Source organism: Chrysochloris asiatica, unplaced genomic scaffold, assembly GCF_000296735.1.
Source record: "Chrysochloris asiatica unplaced genomic scaffold, ChrAsi1.0 scaffold00037, whole genome shotgun sequence".
Taxonomy (NCBI): Eukaryota; Metazoa; Chordata; class Mammalia; order Afrosoricida; family Chrysochloridae; genus Chrysochloris; species Chrysochloris asiatica.
The window spans coordinates 916,385-942,830 of NW_006408555.1; the positions used below are offsets into that span (position 1 = coordinate 916,385).

Genomic DNA, 26,446 nt, shown 5'->3' on the forward strand with positions numbered 1-26,446 from the left:
GTGTAGACCGGGACTTCCCAAGGACTGCCGCTCCATCAGGGGCTAGGACAGCTTCCCACTGTGGCTGGGCCACACAGACCACCTCACAACTGGGGCTGGATGGGAAATATACCAAGCTCTTCGGTGGGGAGGGTTAGTTTTTAAGAAAATATACATATGTGTGTGTCTTAATGATAAAGCATCAGTTATTAAATTTGAACCCTTTTTAAAGCATGTGATGCCAGGTCTCCCTCATGTTCCTCAATCCTAGACATGCGTCATTGTGTCCTTCTGGAGTGTGGACTCCAGGGACCGAGGTGCCAGTAGAGGTGGCTGTGGGTCCTACACACTCACCTACGGACAGCCAATGGTGGGAGCTAGGGCCATGTACAGGCCCCAGATGGCTGGGGCAGCAGCAGTCTGCTGGCCTCGGGGCCTCACCCATAGCCCCAGTGTCACGGCTAAGCTGTCCCCTGCCCCCTGGTCAGAAGGCTGCCTAATGCCAACACTTGGGATATCTGTTATCTGGGCTTTTCTGGGGCACCCTGGGCACGCTTTCATTCACTCCTTAGGCCTGGACAGGCTGCGCTGTGCTCGGGCATCAGTCTGGGCCAGCACAGCCATTCTCTGGGGTTGGGGACATCTCACTTGTTCTCCATCCACGTTTGTCTCTGATGTCCTCAGGTGGCCATGTGAGGCCAACACTGGCTCTCCTGTGACTTTGGGTCAGTGTTGATCCTTGGGGCAGGTTGAACAGTGCTTCAGAACCCCCGCCACCTGCCAATGTGCATCCACATCCTGAGCCCTGCCACCCCCGGGTGTACCCTTACTGGGAGGAAACAAGGGACTCTGCACATGTCACTAAGTGAGAGATCTTGAGAGGGCGTATCCTGATGGCTCAGTGGGCACCAAGCCTACTAACAGTCCTCAGAAGGGGCAAGGACACACAGGGAAAGACACAGAGACTTGCTGATGCGGCTACAAGCCAGCCCACACAGGCGCCTCAGACCCTGGTCCTTGTGTACAAGGGTCCCACGCACCTCGTGCCAAGTTCTATAGGGGGACACCCGAGGGGGACAGGAGACACCAAGAGAGTGAGAATCTGGGCTGGCCAACCCTGACAAGGGCAGCTGACTCATGGCTGAGCTGACTGACTTCTGGGGGTGCAGAATGAAGACACTTGGTTGTAACAGCTGGTTTGCACCTCTGCCCAGGGGCGAAAGCACAGCTATGGTGCCCAGTCCGTCTAGGGCTCAGGAAGGGGGTCCTTCAGTCCTGCCCAGCTCTGCTCAGGAAGCCAGTGAAGGTGGCAGCCAATGGCACAGTGGTATGGTGTGGCAAGTCTACGGCCAGGCAGGGTCTATGCAGAAGGGCTGGGGCAGCTAGATCAGGAGCAGACGAACCCTCAGATAAGCAAGGCCTCACCCAGCATGGGACGGTGCACAATCACCTCTCTGCAAACCACTAAATCTGGCTCAGGAGGCCGAAGTCACAGACTCTTCCACCCAGGGTAGGGCGAGGCTGCCTGTGTACGCCCCCTGCCCCTACATGTCCCCCCTCCAGCTGCCTGCAGCCCTCGTGTGGGCATGCCCACCAAGGCAAGTGACTTCCTACAGTGTGTTCCCCTGCCTCTGTCCCCATCCCTCTACTGACGTGGAAGGAAAACACCAAGTCTGACTTCACACGACCTTTAGTGACTCCCACGCGTCTCATGATACAATGTGTACAGCGTGCTGCTGGCCAGCAGCGGTGTGACCTTGCTCAGCAGACCTGGATCATCATGGCTGTCACCATGTTGTCAAAGGCCCTGTGAGGAGGAGTGGGCAGGCGGTAAGGGACCACTGGCCAGTCTGGGCTCATCTGAAGGCTACTGAGAAGATGCCTGCAATGCCACACCCTAGCAGCCACGGTCTAAGGCCACGTGGACAGACGGGTCAGTGACAGGAGGACTTGTACCCCTGGGATTTGTGGAGGCGGCTCCACCCACACCACCCCCTCCAGCTGCCCACCTCGAGTGAATGCGGTCCCCGGGATTGTAGAAGGGGTTGCACATGACATCTGTGTAGGAATTATGCAGCTTCCGGAACATCTGGGAAGAGACCCAACAACGCTTTTCATTCACACGTATGCACTTCTGGACACCTAAAACAGTCACCCAAAGACCTCGTATTGTCGAGTCAATTCCGACACCTAACGACCCTGTAGACAGAAGAACTGCCCATGGGGTTAGGGTTAGCACACAACACAAAGAGCGAAGTGTGGAGAAAATCGAAGAGACAATTATCCCAAAGGACATAATGGGCCAGCAGAACCTCAACCTCATAACCCTGAGACCACAACTAGACCTGACCAGCTCTGAAAGGGATCACATTAGGAGGTCCTGGACAGAGTGGGAGAGAAATGTAGGACAAAACTCAAAATCATGAAAAAGAAAACTAAAACAGAAGGTGAGGCTGACTGGTGGGACAGAGACGGGTGGGCTCCCGAGACTGTGGGCCTGGCTCCTTAGGCCGCGGCTCGATTCTCAGACAGACAGACAGACAGACAAACAGACAGACGGGCTTGTACAGCGAGCAGTAACACTAGGGAGGCTCGGACTCCTCCGCAGACTTATCAACCATTCCGGATCAAAAGAGCAGCATCTGCCCAAGGACAGAGTTCACAAAGGTTAGGGGGGAAGGGGGAACAGAAACAGGAAACACAGGGAGGACGTGGCATGAGTGATGTCAATGTGTGTTTCTGGGAGGGGATGGCAATCAATGACATAAAATGAGCTGATTTGCTCTCTAAACCTTCACCCAATTCACAATGAAAAGAAACTAGTAGAAGAGGAAATAAGACTAATGATGGATTGTACTCCCACACCCGGCAGGCAGCAAGCCCCACCCAACTCAAACTAGAGGGGACCAACTCCCCCAGAACCTGCGTCTGTGTGTGCACCAGGAACATCTGGCCTGGCCCGGAGTTTTAAATGAAAACCCACGGTATTGCTAAGAGAGCCCCTGCAGGAGGTCACCCAGTGCGGCACTCACGCTGCGGATCTCGTTGTCCCGTAGCGCCGTGTTGGAAGAATCTACCACCATCACGAACTTCACCTTGGAGTTGGTCACGTAGCCATAGCTGAGCATCTGGTTAGGGAGCATGCTTTAGATACAGGTGCTGCTGGGACAACAAACGAGTCGCACAACCACCAGGTGGGTCCCACAGTGGCACCACGGCAAAGTCAAGTTGGAAACGTGACAACTGTGAAATCACAGAAGGTGTCACAGGCCAGCTGTGGTCTGGGTCACTTTCTGGGGCAAACTGCAAACCCTACCTGAATTGGCCTGTGTGTGCCTTGTCTCCCTTGAATTGATCCTGTCCCAGGGGGTTAACTGCAAAGCTTGTGGTTTCACCTATACGGAGACATCTGCTGAAAGCCCCCCGCTCTCTACAGACTTCTTTGTAAACCAGCAGATCTCAGAGTTCCAGATAATTATGGGCTACAGGACCACTCAAACTGTGAACTCCCAAGGCCTCCGGGACTGGTCACGTGCCACAGTCGGCTGTGAGGCTGGACCTAACTACAGAGATAAATTATACTAACAGCCTCCACCCCGCTCAAGGGTGGCGGCTCCGCTGACAAAGCTCAGAAAGAAAGCCTTGCTGAAAAACAGCAGAAGCCCACCCCCTGCCCAGACTCGAAGGGATGTGTCTGTACTCCAGTTAATCCATTTCTCCAGCTCATCCAAGCCTCGCTCTTCCCGAATTATTATTCCAATGAAGGGAAAAGACTGGGAGGCCTTAATAAGCCTCAAGTCGTTCTAACTCCCTGGTTAGCTGAGAACCCTCACCTTTTTTTCAAGGGATGTTACGAAAAGCATGTCCAGATTATCTGAGTCAAAAACATGCCTTGCAACTCCATGTCTCAGTCCCAACATAAAGCCTTGCAGCTCACAGACAGCACGGCTTTACTGCCTCCCCGGCCCCGGCCAGCACCAGAGGATACACCTTGTGGTCCTCAGTGGGGTAGAGCAGGCCCAGATAGAGCTCCCTCTGGTCCACGAGGGCCTTCCCCAGCGCTGAGATCTTCTCATCCACAACATCCAGCGACGTGTGCACCATATAGTGAAACTTCAGCTCGTTTTCAGTGGGGACGCTGCGGATGTAGAGGGGGTAGTTCTGCAAGACAGGAGGTGACAAAAACCCACTCAGAGGGCTGCAGTGGACACGAGGAAGAGCAAAGGAGACCACCCACCCTGCACTGGTGTCTTGGAGCAAGCTTTCTCTGAAACGGATCTTTAAGTCACCAAACCACTTTGGGCATCAGTTTCAGGGTATCCAATCGAATCTACACCAGAGACTGGTATTGTCAACAAAGGGATTTCCACAGGGACGACATAAAGGAGAAGCTGTCTCAGAAATGAGACTGAATTCAGCCCCAGAATAATGTGTCATCGTGCACCTGGCACTTTACCTGTCCAGAGTCTGCTCTCCCCAGCCCACCTCTCACATCAGGTGGGGTTCAGCCCCAGCACAACTTCCTCCTGCTGCTATAGAGAGTTGCAGCTCCCTAATATGTCACCTGCTGCCAAGTGAGTCCACTTTGTACAAGTGCCCAGAATGCCCTTTACTAAACCCTCCAAATCATATCTTCCCTTGCAGTCAGGGTCCATGGGGCACGCCACAGCCCTTCATGACCAGTCTGTCCAGTACCTAACAGTGACCAGGACATCGTATCCAAACTGTGGGATGGATGGCACTGAGTGACACATGTTGGAAGGACAGCCGGGACAGTGACCCTGGTGACCCTGGTAGGGATGTCAACGACTCTGTGATTAGGGGCCAGGGGAGAGCAGACTTGCTCAGTTTAGTATTCAGATAAAGATCTCTCGAGGAAATGAAGTGTATGTCAGCCAGAGAAGAGACCCCCCCAGCGATGATGAGAGAAGTCTAGAGAAGAGGGGGCAGCACCTGCTGGGAGAAGGACAAGTGGTTTCGCGAAGGGACATGTAACAAACATTAAGTTTCACAGGGACCCTACAAACGGGGTTACTCAGACGTCGTCAGGCGGAGAGGCTAGTGACGATATTCTAGGTGGGAGCAGGGCGCCATCTGCTGTATTTGAAGAACACACCCTGGCTGCAGAGTGGAAGAGAGATGACAGATGGACTGGGCAGTTGGTGGCTAGGCTGAGGCGGTGGGGATGGAGAGAAGAGGAAAGTGTTCAGGAGAAAACGTCCACAGAACTTCGTGACGGGCCGGTGAGGGGCGGCGGGCATCATGGCCCGTCCTGGACTCTTGGCCGAGTAGCGGACCGGAGAACGGGTAGGAAGCCGGGTGCCTTAAGACACCCGAAGGGGGCTGCGGGTCGGGATCTAAGGAAGGGGTTCAGAGCCTTCACTCCAGAAACGTCCCCTGAGCGACTCCGCTCGACAACGACTTCCTCTGGCCCATTTCTTAAGGAACCCTCCAGGGCCAGGACCAGAGACGAGGAAAATGGGGTCCGTGAAAGGGGACCACAAGTCCCGCAAGCCCCCGCAGTCCTGGGGAAAGACAACGGCGCCCTGCCCCACCCCGCCTCGCCCCGCCATACCCACCTCCTTGGCGATTACTGCGATACACACCGCCATCTTAGGAGGCGCGGAGACACAGTCACGTGACCTAGTCTATCAGTCATGCGGCAGGCCCAGGCCCCGCCTTCCCGTCACTTGATTGGCCCAGGACCCACCCTTCTGTCACGCGGCAAACCCAGTTCTTGTCCTTTGCGGCCGTGGCCCCACCCCGAACTCCTTTGATTGGCCAGAATCCCGCCCCGTCTCCATGGCCCCGTCCCCGGTCCTGCCGGAAGAGCGGTCCTCCAGTTCTCTGGGTTCGGAAAGCTATCCGTGGCTCCCTGCCCCAGGCGTGGTTGCCATGGCTGCGGTTGCCGCAGAGACAAGGTGGTGGCGGCTGCTGCTGGTGCTGAGCATTGCGGGGCTGGGGGCCGTGGGTACCCCGCAGCCCCCCAACATAGTGCTCATGCTCATGGACGACGTAAGTTCGGTAGAGGGCGGCGGGCCGGTGTGTGGAGCATTCTTCTCGTTCAAAAAGGGACTTCCGCGCCAACGCCCAAGGAGAAGAAAGGGTCGCCAGGGCCACTGCGCGGGTGGGTAGGATGGGGTACAGAGCTGACCATGCCCTAAGGCCCGGTCTGTCACCTACCTGTGCCTTACCTGATCCCCACCTGCATCAGCTGTCCCAACCCCCTGAGAACATTGATCAAAGGTCACATCTTCCTGAAAAAGGATGGAATGTCACCTGTGGAATGTCACCTGTCCAGCACAGGTGCAGCCGAGTTCCCACAGATGGTATCGGTTAGCCACTCTGGAGAGGGGCAGCAGCCGCAGGCCTGAGGTGTCCCTGAGGACTCTTACTAACAAAATGTTGTTCTGTGCTGTGGACTCGGTTCCGACTCATAGCGACCCTGCATGGGGTTTCCGAGGCTGTAAATCTTTACAGGAGCAGAAAGCCTCATCTTTCTCCCGCGGAACAGCTGGTAGTTTCGAACTGCTGACCCTGAGGTTCGCAACCCAATTGGTATCCACTATGCTACCAGAGCTAGCAAAATGGAGATGCTAAAATAAGCGGACACGAGGGAATTCCCATAAACCAGGACCCACCTTCTCGGACAACTCTGGGTTGAGGTCGGGTTGTCCTGGCTCTTCCTCTTCAGCCGCTCACCTGTGAGGGTCTGGCAGGTAGAGCTACTGCTTGACACTCAATACATGTTGATTCCCCAAGGGGCTCCATCCTGAATTTCCCCTGAATCAGAAGCCCTGGTGGTACAGTGGGTTACAAGTTGAGCTGATAGCCACAACGTCAGCAGTTCGAGCCCACCAGCTTCTCGGAGGGAGAAACGCTGTCTGCTCCTGTTAAGATTTACAGCTCTGGAAACTCTCAGGAGCTGCTTGGTATGAGTCAGAATTGACTTTATATAGATGTGTTCCCCTTAAATTAGAGAGAGGAAATGTGGAATGTTGTTCATCTCCCCGAGGATTTTCCCCTCAAAGCTGAAATGCAGAGGCAACCCTAGATTAGAATACCTGGTTCACTAAGTTTTTCCCCTGGGAAGCATCACTGGTCTCTCTACCTCTGAATGAATCGGATTCATGCTGGTCATTCCCAAACACGTCTGTCTTGCTTAAGCTGCCTTTCCTTACCCACCCACGAGGATAAGTCATAAGAAAGGATTTCTTTCTCATTCACATGCCAGTTTCTTCTCCTTCTGTAGCTGCTCTTTGTCCCTGCACCTTTCCTTAAAAAATAAATACATAAATGGAGTACAAAAAACATACACATACAATAAACCCTGGGAAAATGTAGCGATTTAGAGAGAAAAAGTCCAACACTGAATGGGACCTTTCTGACTCCTCTCTTGTCTTTCTACCACCATCTCCACATATACACATACTCGTTGCACATATGTGCAACCTACATCACATATACCTACATCAATAGCACACACCTCTAGGACCGGAAGGGGACACCAAGGACATCTGTGATCCATCACCCGTACGGAAACTCCGTGCCCCTGAGCGCTGATACCCTCAGCCATCTCCTTCTTCTCCCCCCCGCAACTCCCACCACCACGTAACCACTTGTGTCTCTGCACCTTTGTCTGTTCTAGGCATTTCAGACAAGGGGAAGCAAAGACCACCGTAAGTTTCACATGTAAATTATGCACACACATGATGCATGCAACGCTCATAAGAAATAATTTATTATGGAGCTACACTGTTTGCAAAACCCATATAACACCTAAATTATTTGTGTAGAAATACAATATCTGTCCTTTGGTGTCTGACTGATTTCACTTGGTGTTAAGTGCCGTTGAGTCAGTTCTAACTCATAGTAGTTACCCAGCATAGGGTTTCCAAGGAGCAGCTGATGAGTTTGAACTGCCGACCTCCTGGTTCAAACCGACTTTTGGGTCCTGGGCTTATGCTACAGCACCACCCAGGATGCCACTTTAGCAACATGTCAAGGAGGTTCCTCCACGGTGTAGCATCAAAACTTCGTTACTCTGTGTGGCTGTCACGTTACATTGTCTATACAAACGGGCTTCAAGGATGGTATTAGACGGAGTTGCAGTAAACGCTGGCATACGGGTATGTGTTTTTGAGTCTCTGCCTTCAGTTATTTTCAGTTCGTACCTAGAAGTGCACCCTCGTGGGGCTCTGTTTAGCTTTATGAGGATCTGCCAGACTGTTTCGCACAGTGGCCGGGCCGTTTTAACTGTCCATACCACTTGTTGGCAAATCTAAATGTGCACCATAGGTTTGTGAGGACTTCTTTATATGGGACAAAAATTCAGATAGACAAATAGTGAGGTAGATGGATGTGTTGTAGACCCCAGTTCTCTGTGAGTGGTGACAGGGAGCCCTGGTGGCACGGTGATTAAATGCTGGATTGTCACACAGTCGGTGGTTCAAACCCACCGGCTACTGCACCAGAGAAAGATGAGGCTACCTGCTCCTGAAAAGATTTGTAATCTTAGAATCCCTATACACAGGGACCCTATACACGGGGACCCTATACACAGGGATCCTACACAGAGGGGCCCTACACACAGGGGCCCTATACATGGAGCCCCTATACACGGGGACCCTATACACAGGGATCCTACACACAGGGGCCCTATACACGGAGCCCCTATACACAGGGACCTATACATGGAGACCCCATACACAAGGACCCTGTACATGGGCCCCTGTATACAGGAACCCTATACATAGAGACCCTATACATGGGTACCCTACACACAGGGACCCTGTACACAGAGACCCTATACATACATAGGGTCACTACAAATCTGACTCAACTTGATGGTAGTGTGTTGTTGGTTTTAGTTTGGATGAGCAGTGCCACGTTGGGTCAAAGGTCAGGAAAAAGGAAAACACGGGCACCTTCCACTCGCAAAGTCTGGGGTCCAGTGTCTGGTCATGTCCCCCCAGAAAGAGGATTCTCATTGCATCTCTTCCTGCAGATGGGCTGGGGCGACCTGGGGGTGAATGGAGAACCTTCCAGAGAGACCCCAAATCTGGACCGGATGGCTGCGGAAGGGATGCTGTTCCCCAGCTTCTACTCGGCCAACCCCCTGTGTTCACCGTGTAAGTCCCGCTCGCCTGAGGCTGGTGCAGGCCAGACAGAAGGGTCAGCGTTACCTTCACTCGTGTCCATGGTGCCTCATGCCCTTCCATTTCTGGTGACACAGGGGCTGAAAAGTCAGCAGTTCAAACCCACCAGCTGGTCCTCAGGAGTCTGGGAAACCCTGTGGTGGTCCCACTCTGCCCTGTAGGATGGCGGAGAGTTGGAATGGATCGCTGACTCTCAGGAGCCGTGTCTGGACACATGTCACTCACAATATTCATTTCTGTCTTTGTATGCAGCCAGGGCAGCTCTGCTTACTGGACGCCTGCCCATCCGCAATGGCTTCTATACCACTAACGGGCACGCCCGGAATGGTACGCCCACCCCTAAGGGCCCCTGTGTCGGGTGGTGATCGGCCTAGGTTCCAGCTAGGACACAGCTGGGTGTGATGGCCGGTGGCAGCTCTCCGGTCAGAGGGTGCGGCATGGCCAGGCCTTCTCTCCACTCTCAGGGGTATACCCCAGAAGTATCTGCCTTCCCTTGGGTGGGGGGCAGGGCACAAAGGGGTCTCTAGGTACAACTCGCAGAGGAAGGGAGCTTCCTGGTGGCCTTGTAAAACAGGAAGGCTTCAGAGGGCAATGGGGAGCCCAGGAGGGAAGAGGGCAAGTAGGGGGACTGAGCAGACCAGGGGGACAGGAGCCGTGGACTCTGCCTCTCCCCCCACGCCCTCCCCCTCCAATTGTGCTACACCAAAGACACTGGCTACCAACCTGACCTGAGTCAAGGATGGACCGACTTTTAGGCCTGTTACCAGGAGTCTTGGTGTGGCGCTGTAGGATAATGCGCTGGACCAAAGGTCAGTTTCAGTTGAGAGGTTGACGGTTCAAACCTACCAGCCTCTCCTCTGAAACCCAATACAGGGTTGTCTATGAGCTGGAACCAACTCAACGCCCCTTAACAAAAAGAGAAAGACCCAGCTAACGCGGAGCATCTGCAGGTCTGTGCACCCCACCCTCAGCACTGTTGCTCTCTGCAGGGTACACCCCTCAGGACATCGTGGGGGGCATCCCGGACTCGGAGCACCTCCTACCCGAACTCCTCAAGGAGGCCGGCTATGCCACCAAGATTGTTGGCAAGTGGTGAGTGCCACACAGCCTGCTTCCCAACGTGGGGTGCTTCCTAGAACAGATAGGGACTTCCGATCCCAGGCTGGTCTAGTCACACGGAGCCTGGCATGTGACCTCCATGTAGTCCTCTAGATGGTACCCTGGGGGGGGAGGGGCTACCTTCATCTGGACTGGATTGTTCCGAACAGACAGACACAGTCCAGGGTGGGGCTGGGCAGCCCGGGGAGGGGCGAGGGTGGGGGACTGTTGGCTCTGATTACCATCAGGAACAGCTGTGAAGAGCAGGACAGTTCAGGGTGGGGCCGGGCAGCCCGGGAGGGTGGGGGTGGGGGCCACGGGGAGGGGCTCGTGGCTCTGATAATAAATCAGGACCAGCCATGTTGAACAAATGGAGGGCGCACGTGGTTCTGATGAGGAATCAGGAACAGTGGTGATGAGCAGGGCAACCTAGTGTGGGGGCAGGGCACGGGGGCTCTGATTATGGAATGAGGAACAGCCGTGATTAGAACCCTCCCGTTCATGCACGAGTTGCCCCTCCACCATCCTGCTGTGTAGTCCGGGCGCTATGAAGTTGCAGTCCTTGCCTGCTCTGTAGCCCACTTCTGTGCCCTCCTTTCTGCTCCCGGCCCTGAAGACTGCCCAACACTTGGCCACCCCTGGGCTCGGCCCCGCCCCCGGCCCTGGGCCCTGTGGGTTGGTGGTTCTAAGGTTCTAAGCTTGTGCGGGTGGAGGCCCAGTCAGGACTATGGGAGGCTGCTCAGGGGCTGAGTTGATGAGCCTATCCAAATACTCCAATCAAGCAGAGGCTGGAGAGCTGTGTGCCGGGCAGGGTCTGCCATGGCCAGGAGAGCAGCGAGGAAGCTGGATGTCCGGTGGTCTGGCAGGAAGCCCTGCAGTCGGGTCTGATGGGAATCCCCTCAGGCTCTGTGGCCAGTCTGACTGCAATAGCTGGACAAGGGCGGCCTGTGCTTTGGTATTTGGGCATCGTGGCTGTAGAGATGACCTCCCTGACAACAGAGAAGGCTGCAAGGAGCTTTCTGGGTGTTGGCACGGTGTTGGCTTTGTCATGATTTCACACACTAGGCCTGGGTTCCTGTACATCTTGATGACGTGGTTCTGAGTTCCTGGGTCCCTGTCCCTAGGCACCTGGGCCACCGGCCCCAGTTCCACCCCCTGAAGCATGGCTTTGACGAGTGGTTTGGGTCCCCCAACTGTCACTTTGGACCTTACGACAACAAGGCCAAGCCCAACATCCCGGTGTACAGGGACTGGGAGATGGTCGGCAGGTAATGTCCATTCCTGCCCCTGTCTGCAGGGCGGCGCCCTCCGTAGTGTGGCAGCCCCAGGCTCCGGATGCCACTGTGTTCTCACTGCTGTGGGGCTGGGGTATTCCTGTGGTTTCACCTTCCCTGCCCAACCTCCTGGGCTCAGAGTCAGGCTACGCTTCCAGAAGCTGAGCCAGGGAACCAGCCACAGGAAGGGAGGGACAGAAGTGAGCCCAAAGGAGGGTCACCTCTCCAGCTCCGAGCGGCCCTCAGCTGCTGGGATGGGTCCGGTTCAGCTTTTGGCAGCTCCTCTTCCTGCATCTCCAAGGGCTCAGCCAGCCTGGTGCCACCTTTTAGAAACACTTTTGAGATAAAACTGCACAGCTCACCCATCAAGAGCCCACAACTCAGTGGTCATCAGCACGTTCACGGACTTGTCCACCCACCAGCACACTTTAGAGCATTTTCATCTTCCCCCAAACACAACCTTTTAGCCCTGCTCCCTGCCCCAGCCCCAGCAACCACGGAGCCACGTCACTGCACTTTTATGGTCTGTTTCCAAACGATCAACAGTGCTGGGCAGTCCTGGTATGGGCAGTGCAGGCCAGCTGGACTGTGTCCATTCTCCCTGAGGCCGAGACTGGCACACTGTCCATCCAAGAAAAGGGGACCTCACTCTGGATTCTGATATTATCTGAGTCTGTGCTGGTTTCAGATTCTATGAAGAATTCCCAATTAACCTGAAGACTGGGGAGGCCAACCTCACCCAGATCTACTTGCAGGTAATGGCTGGGCCACGGGGGAGCTGGACTTCATCCCAGAGTAACAGTCCCAGCAGTAGGTGAGGCTGTCTGGGGCTGAGGAGATGTGCTCTCCCCGTAGGAAGCCTTGGACTTCATCAAGAAGCAGCATTCCCGGCAGCGCCCTTTCTTCCTCTACTGGGCCATTGACGCCACGCACGGGCCTGTCTACGCCTCCAAGCCTTTCTTAGGGAGCAGCCGGAGAGGGCGGTGAGTCTGGCCCAGAGCTGCCCTGCCGTGGAGGGGGTGGCGCCCTGGGGAGTGCCCGATGCCCTTACCACTTTGGGCCCACAGTTACGGGGACGCTGTGCGGGAGATTGATGACAGCGTTGGGCAGATCCTACAGCTGCTCCGGGGCATTGGCATCGCGGAGCGCACCTTCGTGTTCTTCACATCGGATAATGGTGCCGCCCTTGTCTCTGCTCCCAAACAAGGCATGTGTGTGTGTGTGTGTGTACCAGGGGTGATCCAGGAGAACTGAGGCAGGAGGACAGGGGCCTGTGGAAGTGGAGACCAGGGGGTAGGGGCAGGCTGGTGGCTGGGACGGGCACACTGCCTCATACGCATCGCCCTTCCTGCTTCTGGCTTCACACTTGTCAGTAATCCCCTTGCTTGGGCCTGCCTCCATCCTCTGCCCCTTGGCCTGGTTCCAACCCACAAGTCTGGAGAGAGAGCTGGGACGGGGTGTGACCTGCAATCCCAGAGCTCTCTGGCCACACACACACACACACACACACACATCTGCTCTGAGTTCCTCTGTGGCTGCCTGGAGGATGGCTAGCCAGCCAGTCGTGGGCCTCAGGGTGCTGCCTGGACTGACCACAGCCCTCCTCCCAACAGCTGGCAGTAACGGACCATTTCTGTGCGGTAAGCAGACCACTTTTGAAGGGGGCGTGAGGGAGCCAGCGATCGCATGGTGGCCCGGGCATGTGCCTACGGGACAGGTAAGGGGCAGCCAGCTATGACCATGTCCCTCTCGAGTGTCCCTGCAGGACACTTATGGTCATGGAACTACAGCTGGACTCTGAGAGAAATGGAGGAAACGGGTTTACTTTCAGAGCCTCCAGCTGCTCGTGTGATGATACCTTCTCCAGAATCTCTCTGTCCCCTAAACTGTAGCACCCAGGGGTGACCAGGCATGTTAGTGTCAGTTTCTGAGACAAGCCCATGTATCAGCACAGAGCCACCAGCACACCTACTGTCAGGCCCAGAGCTCAGGCTTCCAGAAGGTTCCAGCCCAGACCATGCGTGCTTGGTACTTAACAATCCTTTCCCTCAGGGAAGGTGGCGCAGGCCTTCTACCTGCCAGTCCTGCAGAATCGCCTGGGCGGCTACAGGCTGCACTCTGCTAACCCTAGTGCTTGTCCACGTGCTCCCTGCACTCAGCCAAGGGCAACTTTATTCATTGTTCCCTTGGGTTCTGGGTTAAAGCTCGAAAGTGCTGATAAGAGCAGTAAGAACCTTTCTGTGGAGGGCTACGCTTCCCTAATGGGGTCCGGTCCTGCGGAGATTGCCGGCTGCTCACGGCTCCCTCTCACCACCCACCCCAGCCACCGCTCCTCCCTGCAGGCTGTTTCCCCAGATGCTTCAAGGAGTTGTGTTCCTTTCTCTTTTCTTGTTTTTAAAGATAAAGGAATGTGTTAGAAGGGAGGGAAACGACTGGAAGGAGGGGCCGTGTGGGCTGTTGCCCCCTCTCCTCAGGTTGGCAGCCCCGGACTTATAACCCAACGTCAGGTGTACAGCACCCCCTCCCCGGTACCCTGTGGAACCCAGACAAGAGACAGCATCTTCTGTTTCTGTAGGACGGGATCCTTCCTGGGGGAATCCTCGTGTGAGGCCAGGGTGGGCCTGGGTGCCAAGGATGGCAGTCCCCTGCGGCAGGTGTCAGGAGGGTCCCTGTATGGCCACCGCCCCAGAACCAGTGGGGGCAGCTGCTGCCAGCCTTCCTGCACTTTGCCCAGCAGACATGGTGTCCCTCTGTCCTGTGGGTTGGTCCCGATCAATTCTGTGTCTTCCCATGACCCAGCCAGAGCCCCCCCCCCAGGGGGACATGGCTGGAACCAGACACAAGGAAGAGCCCAGGCTTCTAACTTGGATGTGACCTGTTAAGCAGAGGGGACCAAGGCACAAGGACATTGGGAACATGCATCAGGAGAGTCCTCACGACTGTTAGGACGTGTAGCTGAGCTTAGACCAGGCCCTGCAGGGACCATCGTCGGGGAGAAAACCAAGTCCAGTCCTGCCCTGTGCCTTCCGTGTATCCTCAGGCCAGCAGGGTCCTCTACCTGACTGGAAAACCCACCCTTTCCCTCCCTGTTGTTCTCTCGGCTGGGCCTTTCCCAGGAAGTTGGTGGGTCCACCCAGGTTGTGTCCGGCCAGTGTCAGGCACCACTTGGTGGACCCCATTGGCCCCAACCATCTGTCAGTGTTCATAAGGACCCCTGGGCCAGGGTCAGCAGCTTTGGGGTCAGGGTCTCCAAGCTTGTCAGAGAGAGAGGGGTCCCCATCTCCCTCCACTGCTCTGACTCAGGAGAATGGGAGGCCGAGGAGCCCAGACACCCTAAGGGGGTCAAGGAAGGCTCGACTTGGGGGCCAGACCCACCTGCTCTGACTGCTAAATCCCTGGGCCTGGGTGTGTAGCTCTCTGCCACGGAAGGTGGGGCGCTGAGCCATACCTGTGCTCACATATACTGAGCACTTGGCCGAGGACACACTGGTGCACCAGCCTCGAGGGTCATGAACGACACGGAGGTTCCCAGAGAGTCCATGGGGGAAAAGTAGGGTGTCTTCGCCCTGCATGCTAACACACCTGTGTGTGTGTGTGTGAGCGCCAGCGTGTACAAGGCTGTGGTCACTCTGTGTCCCTTGCAGGTGAGCTACCAGCTGGGCAGCCTGATGGATCTCTTCACCACCAGCCTGTCCCTCGCAGGCCTGGAGCCGCCCAGTGACAGGAAGATCGACGGCCTGGACCTGCTTCCCACCCTCCTCCGGGGCCAGCTGATTGACAGGTTGGTGCTGGGATGTTCATGTGTATGTTCATGGGATGGTCATGTGTGTGTTCATGGGGTGGTCATGTGTGTGTTCATGGGATGGTCATGTAGGCGGAGGGCTTGTGAAGTCCAGGTGGTAGGCTGAGCTGGGGGGAGAGGTACCTCAGGAAAGCCTGGCAGAGCGGCAGGGAGACACCTGGCCTCGGCGCTGCATGTTCTGTCCTCGGCATTGTCCCCTGGTCTCGCTCACGGTGGCAGCTCCCACCGGACCCTCCTTTCTGCCTCCGTTGCCAGGGCTGGAAGGGTCACTGTCACCGGGTCTGGGGTCTGGCTGGGAGAAGGCCACGGCTCAGCCTTGTCCTCCCACTGGACCTGGTACCCAATGTCCAGAGTCGGAGGTGAGTGCCCTTCACTGCAGATGCTCCCTAGAAAGGAGACCACTCTTTCCCACAGAGGCCTGGCCCTGGAGGGGTGGGATCATAGCAACAACCCCACCCCACCGGCCTCTCTGAGCTGGTAGATCCCATCCTGCAGCTTTCTCCTCTGGCCCCAGGAGGGAAGGGCTGTGAGACCCATCACTCAGGCCTTGTCACTATTGGGCTTAGTAGGTCATCTGTTAACGTCCACCCAAAAGGCTCACAGTGGGGCCGCTGGAGCCCCCGGCATGGACACAGATGCCTCTTACTCCATGTCCCTTCCAACAGGCCCATCTTTTATTACCGTGGCAACGAGCTGATGGCTGCCACTGTGGGGCAGTACAAGGCCCACTTCTGGACATGGACCAACGCCTGGGAGGAGTTCAGACAGGTAATGGCAGCTCTGGGGACAAGCGCTGCTCCCAACATGCCGCTCTCTGGGCTTCTAGAACAGCGCAGCCCCTGACTTGTGTTGCCTTCCTCCCTGCTGTGGACTGCCGATACCTGAGCAGAGACAGCCTCGGGCAAGGGTCTGGTGGGACCTGTTGAGGCTGTGGTGTGTCTGGAGATGAGGCAGCGGGGGCAGTGTGGGGCCACACCTACTGGGGCTGAGCTGAAAGCCTTCTTGGTCCCACCCCATCCAGTCTCCCACGGGCTAGCGGCCTCCCTCCACACCTTGGGTCCCCCTTTTCCGAGCCAGAGGCTGGGGACCGGCAGCCATCTTGCTGCCTTCTTGGCCGGCCCATGAGTGGGGCCATCATGATGTTGACCACTGGCTGAAGGACAAGTACAACCTCCCTCCCCCTCCCCTGTCGGGGCTGCGTCTTCTCTGATCTGCTGATCCTCTTTCTGGGACCATTTCATAGCTCTTCACAGTGACCAGCCACACCCCGGGGTGAGGACCCACGTTACCCCAGCTACCCAGCACTCTCTCTCCTCACACTGCCCCCTGCCCCCCATGCACCGTCCCTGGGCCCTGCTTTCTCCCAGGTTTACCCTCCTGGTCTCCCACCCGCCCCATCATTCATCCCCTTCCACTCCCCCACCTCCCCAGCCTCAAGGTCTGTAGATACATAAAAACCTTGCTAATTTGCCTTAATGGGCAGAAAAATCAATTTGAGCTAATGAAAAACCAAGTAATAGAACAGTCTGGACCAATTGATGAAAATTACAAATTTCATGGGACATCAGGGAGGCGCCTTAGCCTGCCTAGGGCAGTGATGCCTGAGGAGGCCCTGCCCAGTGGTGGGCATGGTGCTTCTTCCTGGGGAAGGAAGAAGCCGTTCAGGCACACCTGCTGAGGGAAGGGCTGCTGTATTAGGGTCCAGGTGCCTCCCCTCAAACCCTGGGGAGGGTCCTGCACCCCTGGCCCTCATTCTGCAGGTCTGGGCAGGACTCCTTGTAAGGCAGTGCCTGTCCCGCAGGGAGGACCTTGTCCGCTAATGTGTGGGTGCCCTGCCACACTGCACACATGGGTGCAGCCCTCTACAGAATATGGACTCAGACGCTGTCTATAGGGGGTGCTGAGCTATATCTCCATGTGGGCTGCACCTCACGGGGGACAGACTGGAGGAGGTGGGAAGAGCAGCTGGCAGGGACTGTTCAACGGCACTTCACCATAATGCAGCCCAGGGCCTTCTGGGAACTTGGCCTTGGAGGGGCTGGGGTACAGACTTGGCCTGTCACTCCATGATGGGCCCAGGGTACCATGGACCCAGATAACCATCAGCAGCCCAGCGGGCAAGGTCTTCATCTGAGGGGAACTGGTACAATTTGTTGCTGTTTTTCAGGGTCTGATTTAATTTACATCCAAATTATAATTGGTGTTTTCTGTCTAGACTTGGGTCCTTCTCCACTAAGAGCTCAGCGTTTTCATGCCAAAGTGGCTGTTTCTCCTACTGTCAACTCTACATTTGTTCTCTAGCAGTTCTGCTCCCAGGAGGTCAAAAGATCACCCCCCCCTCCTTTCAAAAATTGGTGTCGGAGCGCATTATCGGTCACCCTCAGCAGCTGACACTGTGGCAGCCCCATGCTCCCTGGCCACAGATGCTCAGTGGCCCCAGTGGGAACGGGGCTTCATAGACTGCTAACCCCCATGGAAGCTTGCCCATTACTATCACCGGCTCGTAGAAGCAGAGTGCGGTCAGACCGGCTGGACTGCTGCAGAGACCCTCACTCCTTTGCCCATCGCCAAGTGTCTCGGCCACATCTCCAACGTTGACAGTGGTTTGAATTGGCTGGGTGGGCTGCTACCACTAGTCTGTTACTGGGTACTCTGGGTACACAAGCATCTCCTCGTGTCATGATCTTCCCCTGGGGCTGAATGTGGGGGCAGGGATTTCCCCCGGGGGACCCAGGAGCCCCAGGGGCCGTCCTCAAGTACTGGGAGGGTCCCTGGCCACAGAAGGTCAGAGAATCAAGACACATGCTTACTTGCAAAGTCCACTCTAATGCACATGAGAGGCTGCCCTTGGGCAATGAAACACAGGACAGGCAGCAGCCCTCGGCATGTATGGGCCTCAGCTGGACAGTATGCCCCTGGGCCTTGGTGTCCAGGGGCTGCTACCACGAGCCTGAGCTCTCAGAAGGAGATGAAGTTACGGGTTAGTCTGCTCCTGAGTCTGTTAACTCTAGCTCCGTGGAAGCCCTTCCATCCTTGGGCCACCTGTGCGTCTTTCTCTGTTGTCTGTGGTGTAGGCCTCACCAGTCTTGTGATTTGTGAAGGTACTCGTGAACTGTGCAGTCAAGATATGAGACGCTTATGGTCCCTTCCCAGAGGAGGAGACGGTGGGGGTGGTGATTCCTCGGCAGCTCTGGGCCCAGTGGTCAGCGAGGACTGTCCTCAGGGACTGCAGCAACTCTCAGTGCCACACCCTCCCCTCTGCTGTTCTTGCAGGGCATCGATTTCTGCCCCGGGCAGAATGTCTCCGGAGTGACAACTCACACCCAGGTAGAGCACACGTCCCTGCCTCTGCTGTTCCACTTGGGAGAAGACCCAGGAGAGCGCTATCCACTCAGGTGAGCTGAGCTGCCCTCAGCCGTACACCGACCTCCAGTCTCATGCCCACGGCTGCGCTGTACCCTTAATTCATCCATCTCCCAACTCCAGAAGAGTGGTGTGCTCGTTGAGGGGACATGCACCCCTCCCCACTGGGTCCCCCACTTCTGCACAGTAGAACCCCTTGTTGTGCCTGACTCCCATCACTGTCCCTGGTGACAAACAGTCTCCACTTGAGCTGCTCGTCCTCCTGGGGTGGGGCTAAGTGGCAGAAAAGCTTCTAACGACCGACCACAGACAGTAACGCCTCCAGACAAAGGCTTCAGATGCCCGGAGTGTTTGTGTTGGGATTTGGGAGCCATCGGTGGCATTTCCCCTTTTCCTTGCACAGGACACTCAGCAGCATGCGTAGTGAGGAGGCTGCAGAGGGGTGCCCAGCCAGCCCTGGCCTGCCTACTCTACCTCCTGCACCCCATCCCAAGGGCTCAGACTCTGGTCTCAGGGTGCTCAACACCCAGACACACCTTCCGGGTCCTTGTCACCTGTGGACAGCCACCCTGAGGGCCTCACCCCCTCTCTGGGCACCTGATGAACAGACCCAGGTCTCTGCCTCCCTCTGCTGCCCCTACTGTTCAGATGCAGGTGCCGGCCATGACCCAGAGTTCCCCTCCTTCCAGCTTTGCCAGCGCCGAGTACCAGGATGCCCTCCGCCGGATAACCCCAGTCATTCAGCAGCACCGCGAGACTCTGGTGCCCGGCCAGCCGCAACTCAACGTGTGCAACCCAGCTGTCATGGTGAGTGGAAGCCCTGCGCCGCCCCAGCAAGGACATCGTGGCAGGCTGTCCACTCCAAGACAGACAGCGTGAGCCCAGCGTCCTGTGTCGCCCCACGGGCAGCTCTCATGCCCCCTGCCCACCAGCTGTGCCTGATTCCCAGGGTGGAGGGAAAACCAAACTGCGTCAAGTCGATTCCAACTCGCGGTGTCCTGAAGGACAGGGCAGAACTACCAGCATGAGGTGTGGGCTTTTCTGTGCAGGGGACAAAAGTGCCTGAGACCCACAGATTGGAGTCAGGCAACTGCCCAAAGACTCCTGGTCCCCTTGTTGTTCCGGCTCTTAGCGACTCTGTGTAGGGTTTCCGAGGAACAGCTGGTGAATTTGAACTGCTGATCTTTTGGCTGAAAGCCGAACACCCAGAGTCTGGCCAGCCAGGTCTCAGGCTGAGCCATAATGAGGTAACATGTAAAAGTCAAGGTGGTCCTCCTCCACTGATGGCCACAGTGGGTCACCGCAGCAGCACGGTGGGAGCTCCCGGCCGCCTGTAGCCTCTCTCCACCCTTGTCTCAGGAGCCAGCCTTATTCTGTGACCGCTGTAATGTCCCAATAAGTCATCCTCAGGTTTCCAGACACAGGAAGTGACCGCTACCCAGGGGCAGGGGGAGGGGAAGCTGCCTGGGATGACGCCATCTGCTGGACACTGGAGGAACTGCCCGCCCACAGCCCTGGAACCCGGAAGGGAGGTGTTGACCCCACATCCCCTCAGCAGAGAACAAACCAGACCCGCCGGGGCACAGCCCAGGGACCACCAACTCAGGAGTACCATCCATCACTGCAGAGGGCAGGGCCAGCGGTGGCCTTTGGTTGTGGAGACCCTGGGAGGGGTGACTTGGGGCCTGAGGGCATGGGCCCAAGGCCCACAGGAAGGTCAGGCTGCACTGCCCTCCCCTCCAACAAGGCAAGTGTCCTTCCTGGACACATGTCCTTCCTGGAGCAGGGACGACTCAGACTCCTCTCAGGCGCAGGCCAGGAAAGGGAAACTGGTCGGGTAAGGACCTTCTTCAGTAGCCGGTCAAGGCTGAGAACTTCCTGGTCAGCCCTTCCTGGGGGCCTGATGTCCTTTCCCGACACTGCTGAGTATGGCTAGGTCCTGGGCGGGAGGGTCCTGGGGAAGCTGTGCCTAGAAAGGTCAGGGATCACTGTGCAGGCCCACCTTGGAGCTACCCTCACCTCTAGTCTTTACCCTGAAAACCCTTGTCCTGTGGCTGGGTCCGCCCCACCCCCTCCCCCACCACTGAAGCCCAATACCACGTGATCCCCTTGGGGTGGACCTGCTGGAAATCGGAAGTGATTTCCACACTCCGGCCATTTGAGGGGAGCAGGGGCCCAGGATGGGGGTGGGTCTGAAAACTGCACATTGTGCCTGATTCCCGGGCCTGCAAATAGAGGTTGTTCTTTTTCTGACTTCTCCCTTGGCAGAACTGGGCGCCCCCGGGCTGTGAAAAGCTGAGCAAGTGTCTGACGCCCCCGGAGTCTGTCCCTGGGAAGTGCTCCTGGCCTCATTAGCACCCGCTGGCCCCAGTCCAACGCCTGGGGTGGGAAGGCTCTGTCCGCCTTGGGCAACAGTAGCCCTGCCTTGCATACCTGATGGCATCCCCACGGCTGGCAGAGGACTGGCAAGGCTGGAGATGACCAGGACGTGGCCCCCACGATGGCCCACCTTGACGCCCATACCTCCACGGAACTTTATAATGGGGAAGACCACTCCCTCCCGAGTCCCCACCTCACAGGGCCTCTGCATCCACACGCACCCCCACCCCCCCACAGCCTCCGGCTGGCCTTGTCCCAGCCAGTGCCCCTCCCATGACCCACAGGGCACAAATCATTTGTCACTGCCCTGATGTTGAAGGCAAGCTGCCAAGACCCTAGTTCAGACCCTGAGCACCGTGATCACAGCCCCACACCTTCCCCTGCACCCCTCCTGGTGTGTTGGGGAGATGAACAGATCCCCACCTCTCAGTGGGGGGGGGACATGTTGCTGTCACCCTCCTTGCCCCGCAGGCCCTCCATCCTCAGCAGTGACAGTGCCCAAGACAGTGACTCTCCAAGCCCACTCTTCTCTCGTGACTATGCCAAAGAGACACACTGTAAACTTAGAAATCACTCGAGATCAGTTTCCCAATTAAACAACCCCAGACAGTTTAGCTTGGTTGTCTTTTTTTTTTTTTTTAATGAGATTGGGTTTGGAGTCCTGGGGTGGCACTGTGGGTTAATGCACCAGACTACAAAGCCGTTTGAACTGCAAGTTTGGCGGTTCAAGGTCACCAGCTGTTCCTTGGAAACCCTTACAGGGTCGCTATAGGTTGGTATTGACTTGATGGCACTTTACAACTTTACAACAACAACCGAGGTCCCCTGGTATCCTGTATGTCTAGAGACAGGAAATTCTAGAACTGAGGCCCCCCCACACACACACACACAAGGCTGGCTCACAGTACCTTGTGGCCTCCCACCCACTGCCCCCCCATCTCCCTGTCTAGCCTATAGAGTTGGGATGGGTTCCCAGTCACTATCTGCTCAGGTCTCCCTGACCACCACATGGACCACCACCAAGGCTGTCCAAACCTTTGCCTAACACTTTCTTCTATGGGACACCCCTATCTCATCCCTCGGCCACCTCTGGAGGGTTAGTCCAATACTAGAACAACTGGGCCTGTCAGCAGGCCTAGGAGGAAAGGAATGTCCACACATGGGGGTCCAGGGCAGTCCCAGAACCCGTAGGGGCAGCCCAGCAGCCTTCCTGACATCGCAGGCCAGCAAGAATGAGTGGAGTCACCAGCAGGGAAGCCCAGACTGTGAGGACAGGGAGGGGATGTCACCCAGGGGTGCATCCAACATTCCTGGGCAGTCAGTTACCGTGTGGGAGCTCTTGTACAAGAAGGGTATTTAACTGGCTGCGTGGTCACTCTCCATTGTCATTGATGCTGCGCTGGACAGTGTCCCCACGTTTTCTCAGGAGTACATTAATGTTTAGTGCCAAAGAGAAGGTTGTGGATTGTGACTCAAATCGACCCCGTACACAGGGTTTCCGAAGCTGGAAATCTCTGAGGGAACAGAAAGCCTTATCTTTCTCTCATAAAGTTTGTGGTGGGCTCAAACCACCAATCTGTGGTTCGCAGTCCAGTGCTTATCCTCTAGAGCCACTAATGTTGGTGCTGATGTCGTTAGGGGCCATCAAGTCGGTACCAACTCATAGCGACCCTGTGCACAACAGAATGAAACACTGCCTGGTCCCGGGCCCACCTCACAGTTGTTGCTACGTTTGAGCCCATTGATGCTGCCACTGTGCCAATCCATCTTGTTAGTGGGTCTCCAACCCTCCACCTTACCAAACATGATATTCTTCTCCAGCTACTGGTCCCTCCTGACAATGTGTCTGAAGTATGAGAGACGAAGTCTGGCCATCCTGGCCTCCAAGGAGCACTCTGGCTGCACTTTTTCCAACACAGTTCTGTTTGTTCTTTTGGTAGTCCACGGCACTTTCAGTATTCTCCTCCAACACCACAACTCACAGGCATCAATTCTTCTACGATCTTCCTTATTCACTGTCCAGCTTTCGCATGCATATGAGGTTATTGAAAACACCATGGCTTGGGTCAGGCGCACCCTAGTCCTCAATCTGATATCTTTGCTCTTCAACACTTTAAAGAGGTTTTGTGCAGCAAATTTGTTGTTGTTAAGTGCCATCAAGTCGGTTCCGACCCTGTGTAGGGTTTCAGAGGAGTGGCTGGTGAGCTTGAACCGCCGATCTTATGATCCAGCGCATTAATCTGCAGTGTCACACCAAGACTAATGGCAGGGCTTAAAATCGATGGCAACTTAGATTCGATGAAATATGGTACACGCTGAAGGAAGCTGAGGCACCCTTGAGCCCTTGCCCCGCCCCTACTGCCTCCCTGCGCAGGCGCTTAACTCCCTAGAGCTCTGCTAGGAGTCACACCTCCTCGCCTCGTGCAGACGCCCCGCCCACCCCGCCCCACCCTGCGCTTGCGCTGAGCTGCTGCGCCCGGCCGGGTTCCCTCTGATCCGGACCGCGACCCGCTTTGATAATGGCGGACTCTGAGCTGCAGCTGATCGCGCGGCGGATCCGTAGCTTCCCGGACTTCCCCAAGCCGGGCGTGCTGTTCAGGTGAGGGGCCGGGCCGGGCTACGAGGTGCCGCGCGGACGGACAGACGGAGCCCCGGGTCCTGGGCGCGGCTCCGAATCTGTGCTGAGTCCCGCCCTGCCCCCGTCCCCCTCCCGGTTCAGGTGCGGTAGAACCTTGCTTCGCCCTCTTGTACAGCCCTCCTGGCCCCCGTGGACCCCCGTGGCCCTAAAGACTACACGTCACCCCCGCGTGCCTCAGTTCCCCGCTCTGTACAATGGGCACGTGGCTAGCTGCCAGGTCCACAGACTTGCTGACCGCCCGGCCCGCCTCTGTTGGCAGGGATATCTCGCCGCTCTTGAAGGACCCCGACTCCTTTCGCGCTTCCATCAGCCTCCTGGCCAGACACCTGAAGAAGACCCACGGCAGCAAGATCGACTACATCGCAGGTAAACGGGGAGTGGTCAGTGACCGTCAGTAGCGAGTCTGCCACTGTGTACCTGCGGGGCTCCCTACTGACCAGGCGTCCTGGCTGCACGTCTAGTGGCTCATCTGCTCATGATCTGCATCACGAGGCTCCCAGAGGCGAGGCTATACCTCACTGAGTCACTCACCTGAGGCCCAGGTATTGGGGGGGGGGGGGGAGGAGGGAACGGGCAGGTTGTCCCTCCATGGGCCTCCCTTCCCCAGAGCAGGGAAGCATTCCTGCTCCCAGCTCCCATGGTGGCCAAGAGCTAGCCCTCCTCCAAGTTCCTGCTGAGGCCTGGATGGCACCTGCCACAGCTAACACCTTGCTAGGTGCACCACAGCTCCCTGGGGGAGTTTGGCCTGAATCTGTTGAACCAAGCTTCTTTTTTCATATTTCCTTCCTGTAAACCTGCATTAAGCACCTACTGTGTATATCAGGTAGAAAGGAAGGTCAGAGGAAGAGCCCGAGGAGGAGACCAGGGCCCCCAACCCCAGCACTATAGCACAAGGCAGGTGCAGGCAGCCCTCCTCAGCTACACCCTCTGTCTAGGTTATTAAGTGTTGTCAAGTTGGTTCCACCTCATCGTGACCCTGTATAGGGGTTCCAGGGAGTGGCCGATGGGTTTGAACCATTGACCTTGTGGGGTTAGCAGTCCAATCCTCCTTCAGCACCAGACAGAGCTTCCCTTCTGTGCTTTGGGTGCCCTGAGCTTCTGGACACATGTCCACCTTGCTTGATAGCAGGCCTGCTGACCAAGTCCCCTGATGCACAGCCCCTGGGCAAACACTGCCGCTGAAGGGCAAGGGGCTGTCCAGCGCCCGCTCCCATGCTAACTGTATGGGCTCCCCACATCCCAGCCAGCCCCATTATAGTGGGTCAAGGGGCCCCTACAGCTTGCTGGGGGCCAGTTGAACTGCCCAATGCTACACATTCAACAGGACCATGTAGGGTGGACCTGGTTCCCAGCAATCCATTTGTACAAACATGGGCTACAAAGTTAGGGGCCCCTTTTTTGTGCAGCCCAGCACCCTAGCTCCTGCCTTGACAGGTGTGGACTCCCGGGGTTTCCTGTTTGGCCCCTCCCTAGCCCAGGAGCTTGGTCTGGGATGTGTGCTTATCCGGAAGCGCGGCAAGCTGCCAGGCCCCACAGTACACGCCTCGTACACACTGGAGTACGGCAAGGTGAGAATCGGAGCTGCTCCCCAAACCTTGTAGGAAACAGACACAGGACTCTTCATTAAAGTCCAGACCCTCTACCGGCCGAGGACCATGTTGCCTTCTCCCGCAGGCAGAGCTGGAGATCCAGAGGGATGCCCTGGAGCCAGGCCAGAGGGTGGTCGTGGTGGACGATCTGCTGGCCACTGGTGGTGAGGGATCCAACCTGACATGTTTGGGGAGGCCTTCCTGAACAGGGTAGGGCAGGGGTTCAGGAGTTGGGGCACCGCTTAACCTGCCCTCCACCTCCACTCTACAGGAACCATGCGGGCTGCCTGTGAGCTGCTAGGCCAAGTGCAGGCTCAGGTGCTGGAGTGCATCAGCCTGGTGGAACTGACCTCACTGAAGGGGCGGGAGACGCTGGGGACGGTGCCCTTCTTCTCCCTCCTCCAGTATGAATGAAGGGGGGCACTAGCTGCCCACCTGGGATTTAAAAAAAACCATTCCTGGGGTGCAGTGAGTCTTCCTGTGGGCACAGGCCCTTTTTATAGTCCTGGCAGTGTTATTTGTACATAATAATGAGAGTAAACAACTTTGCTACAAGTGTCAGCTGCTGTTCTTCTTAGTCAAGCAGTTGAGGCTACATGGATGGGGGAGCCACGTGAAATGAGCTCAGAGAGTTAGGGTGCAACACAAGTTCTATTACCTCTGTGAAGAGGTTTCTACAAACTGGGTTCAAACACAAACAGTTCTGGGGGTCAGAAGTCCCAGCGTTAGGGTGCCTTTCTAGAGTCTGGATTCCTGCCTTTTTCAGCTCTGGGAGAGTCCACATCCCTTGGCCAAAGCCCCTCCTCCATCTTCGAGGTCAGCAGTGTCTCTCCCACTCCTGTCCTAGGTCACGTTGACAATTGTTGGAGCCCAATGTGGCTGCCAGTGTCAAGTCATCTCATCTGGATCTTTTTTCACTGACCCTCCACTTCATCAAGCATGATGTTCTTTGGACCAATCAATATTCCTGATGACACGTCCAAAGTACACGGGCTAGTCTCAGCATCGTGGCTTCAAAGGAGCACTCTGGCTGTACATTCCATTGTTCTGGGAGTCCATGGTGCTTTTAATATTCTTTGTCAACACACCGATTCTTCTCTGCTCTTACTTATTCATTGTCCAACATTCACATGCACGATGTAATAGAAAATACTATGCCTTAGGTT

The 26,446-nt window shown here is 56.3% G+C and overlaps 4 protein-coding genes across 4 annotated transcripts in view; 3 read left to right on the forward strand and 1 right to left on the reverse strand.

Annotated features, from left to right (window-relative positions):
• The window catches only part of PABPN1L (poly(A) binding protein, nuclear 1-like (cytoplasmic)), a 4,652-nt gene extending 3,021 nt beyond the window's left edge, over positions 1-1,631 (forward strand). The window contains exons 8-9 of the mRNA XM_006860267.1: positions 1,194-1,306; positions 1,543-1,631. Of these exons, the coding sequence (XP_006860329.1) occupies positions 1,194-1,306; positions 1,543-1,631 (202 nt within the window). The remainder of the gene's footprint in view (positions 1-1,193; positions 1,307-1,542) is intronic.
• A 104-nt stretch (positions 1,632-1,735) lies between these two features.
• On the reverse strand, positions 1,736-5,604 carry TRAPPC2L (trafficking protein particle complex 2-like). The gene is made up of 5 exons (XM_006860105.1): positions 5,559-5,604; positions 3,968-4,140; positions 3,012-3,099; positions 1,989-2,068; positions 1,736-1,786 (listed from the first exon to the last, which is right to left on the reverse strand). The coding sequence occupies exons 1-5, from the start codon at positions 5,589-5,591 to the stop codon at positions 1,741-1,743; spliced, it is 420 nt and encodes a 139-aa protein (XP_006860167.1). The 5' UTR covers positions 5,592-5,604; the 3' UTR covers positions 1,736-1,740.
• A 270-nt stretch (positions 5,605-5,874) lies between these two features.
• GALNS (galactosamine (N-acetyl)-6-sulfate sulfatase) lies at positions 5,875-21,029 on the forward strand. The gene is made up of 14 exons (XM_006860106.1): positions 5,875-5,994; positions 8,987-9,110; positions 9,390-9,464; positions 10,127-10,229; positions 11,360-11,503; positions 12,198-12,264; positions 12,365-12,492; positions 12,577-12,716; positions 13,123-13,226; positions 15,154-15,290; positions 15,977-16,079; positions 18,585-18,706; positions 19,364-19,481; positions 20,943-21,029. The coding sequence occupies exons 1-14, from the start codon at positions 5,875-5,877 to the stop codon at positions 21,027-21,029; spliced, it is 1,572 nt and encodes a 523-aa protein (XP_006860168.1).
• A 2,543-nt stretch (positions 21,030-23,572) lies between these two features.
• On the forward strand, positions 23,573-25,694 carry APRT (adenine phosphoribosyltransferase). The gene is made up of 5 exons (XM_006860107.1): positions 23,573-23,652; positions 23,951-24,057; positions 25,126-25,259; positions 25,366-25,444; positions 25,552-25,694. The coding sequence occupies exons 1-5, from the start codon at positions 23,573-23,575 to the stop codon at positions 25,692-25,694; spliced, it is 543 nt and encodes a 180-aa protein (XP_006860169.1).
• The last annotated feature ends 752 nt before the right edge of the window (positions 25,695-26,446 follow it).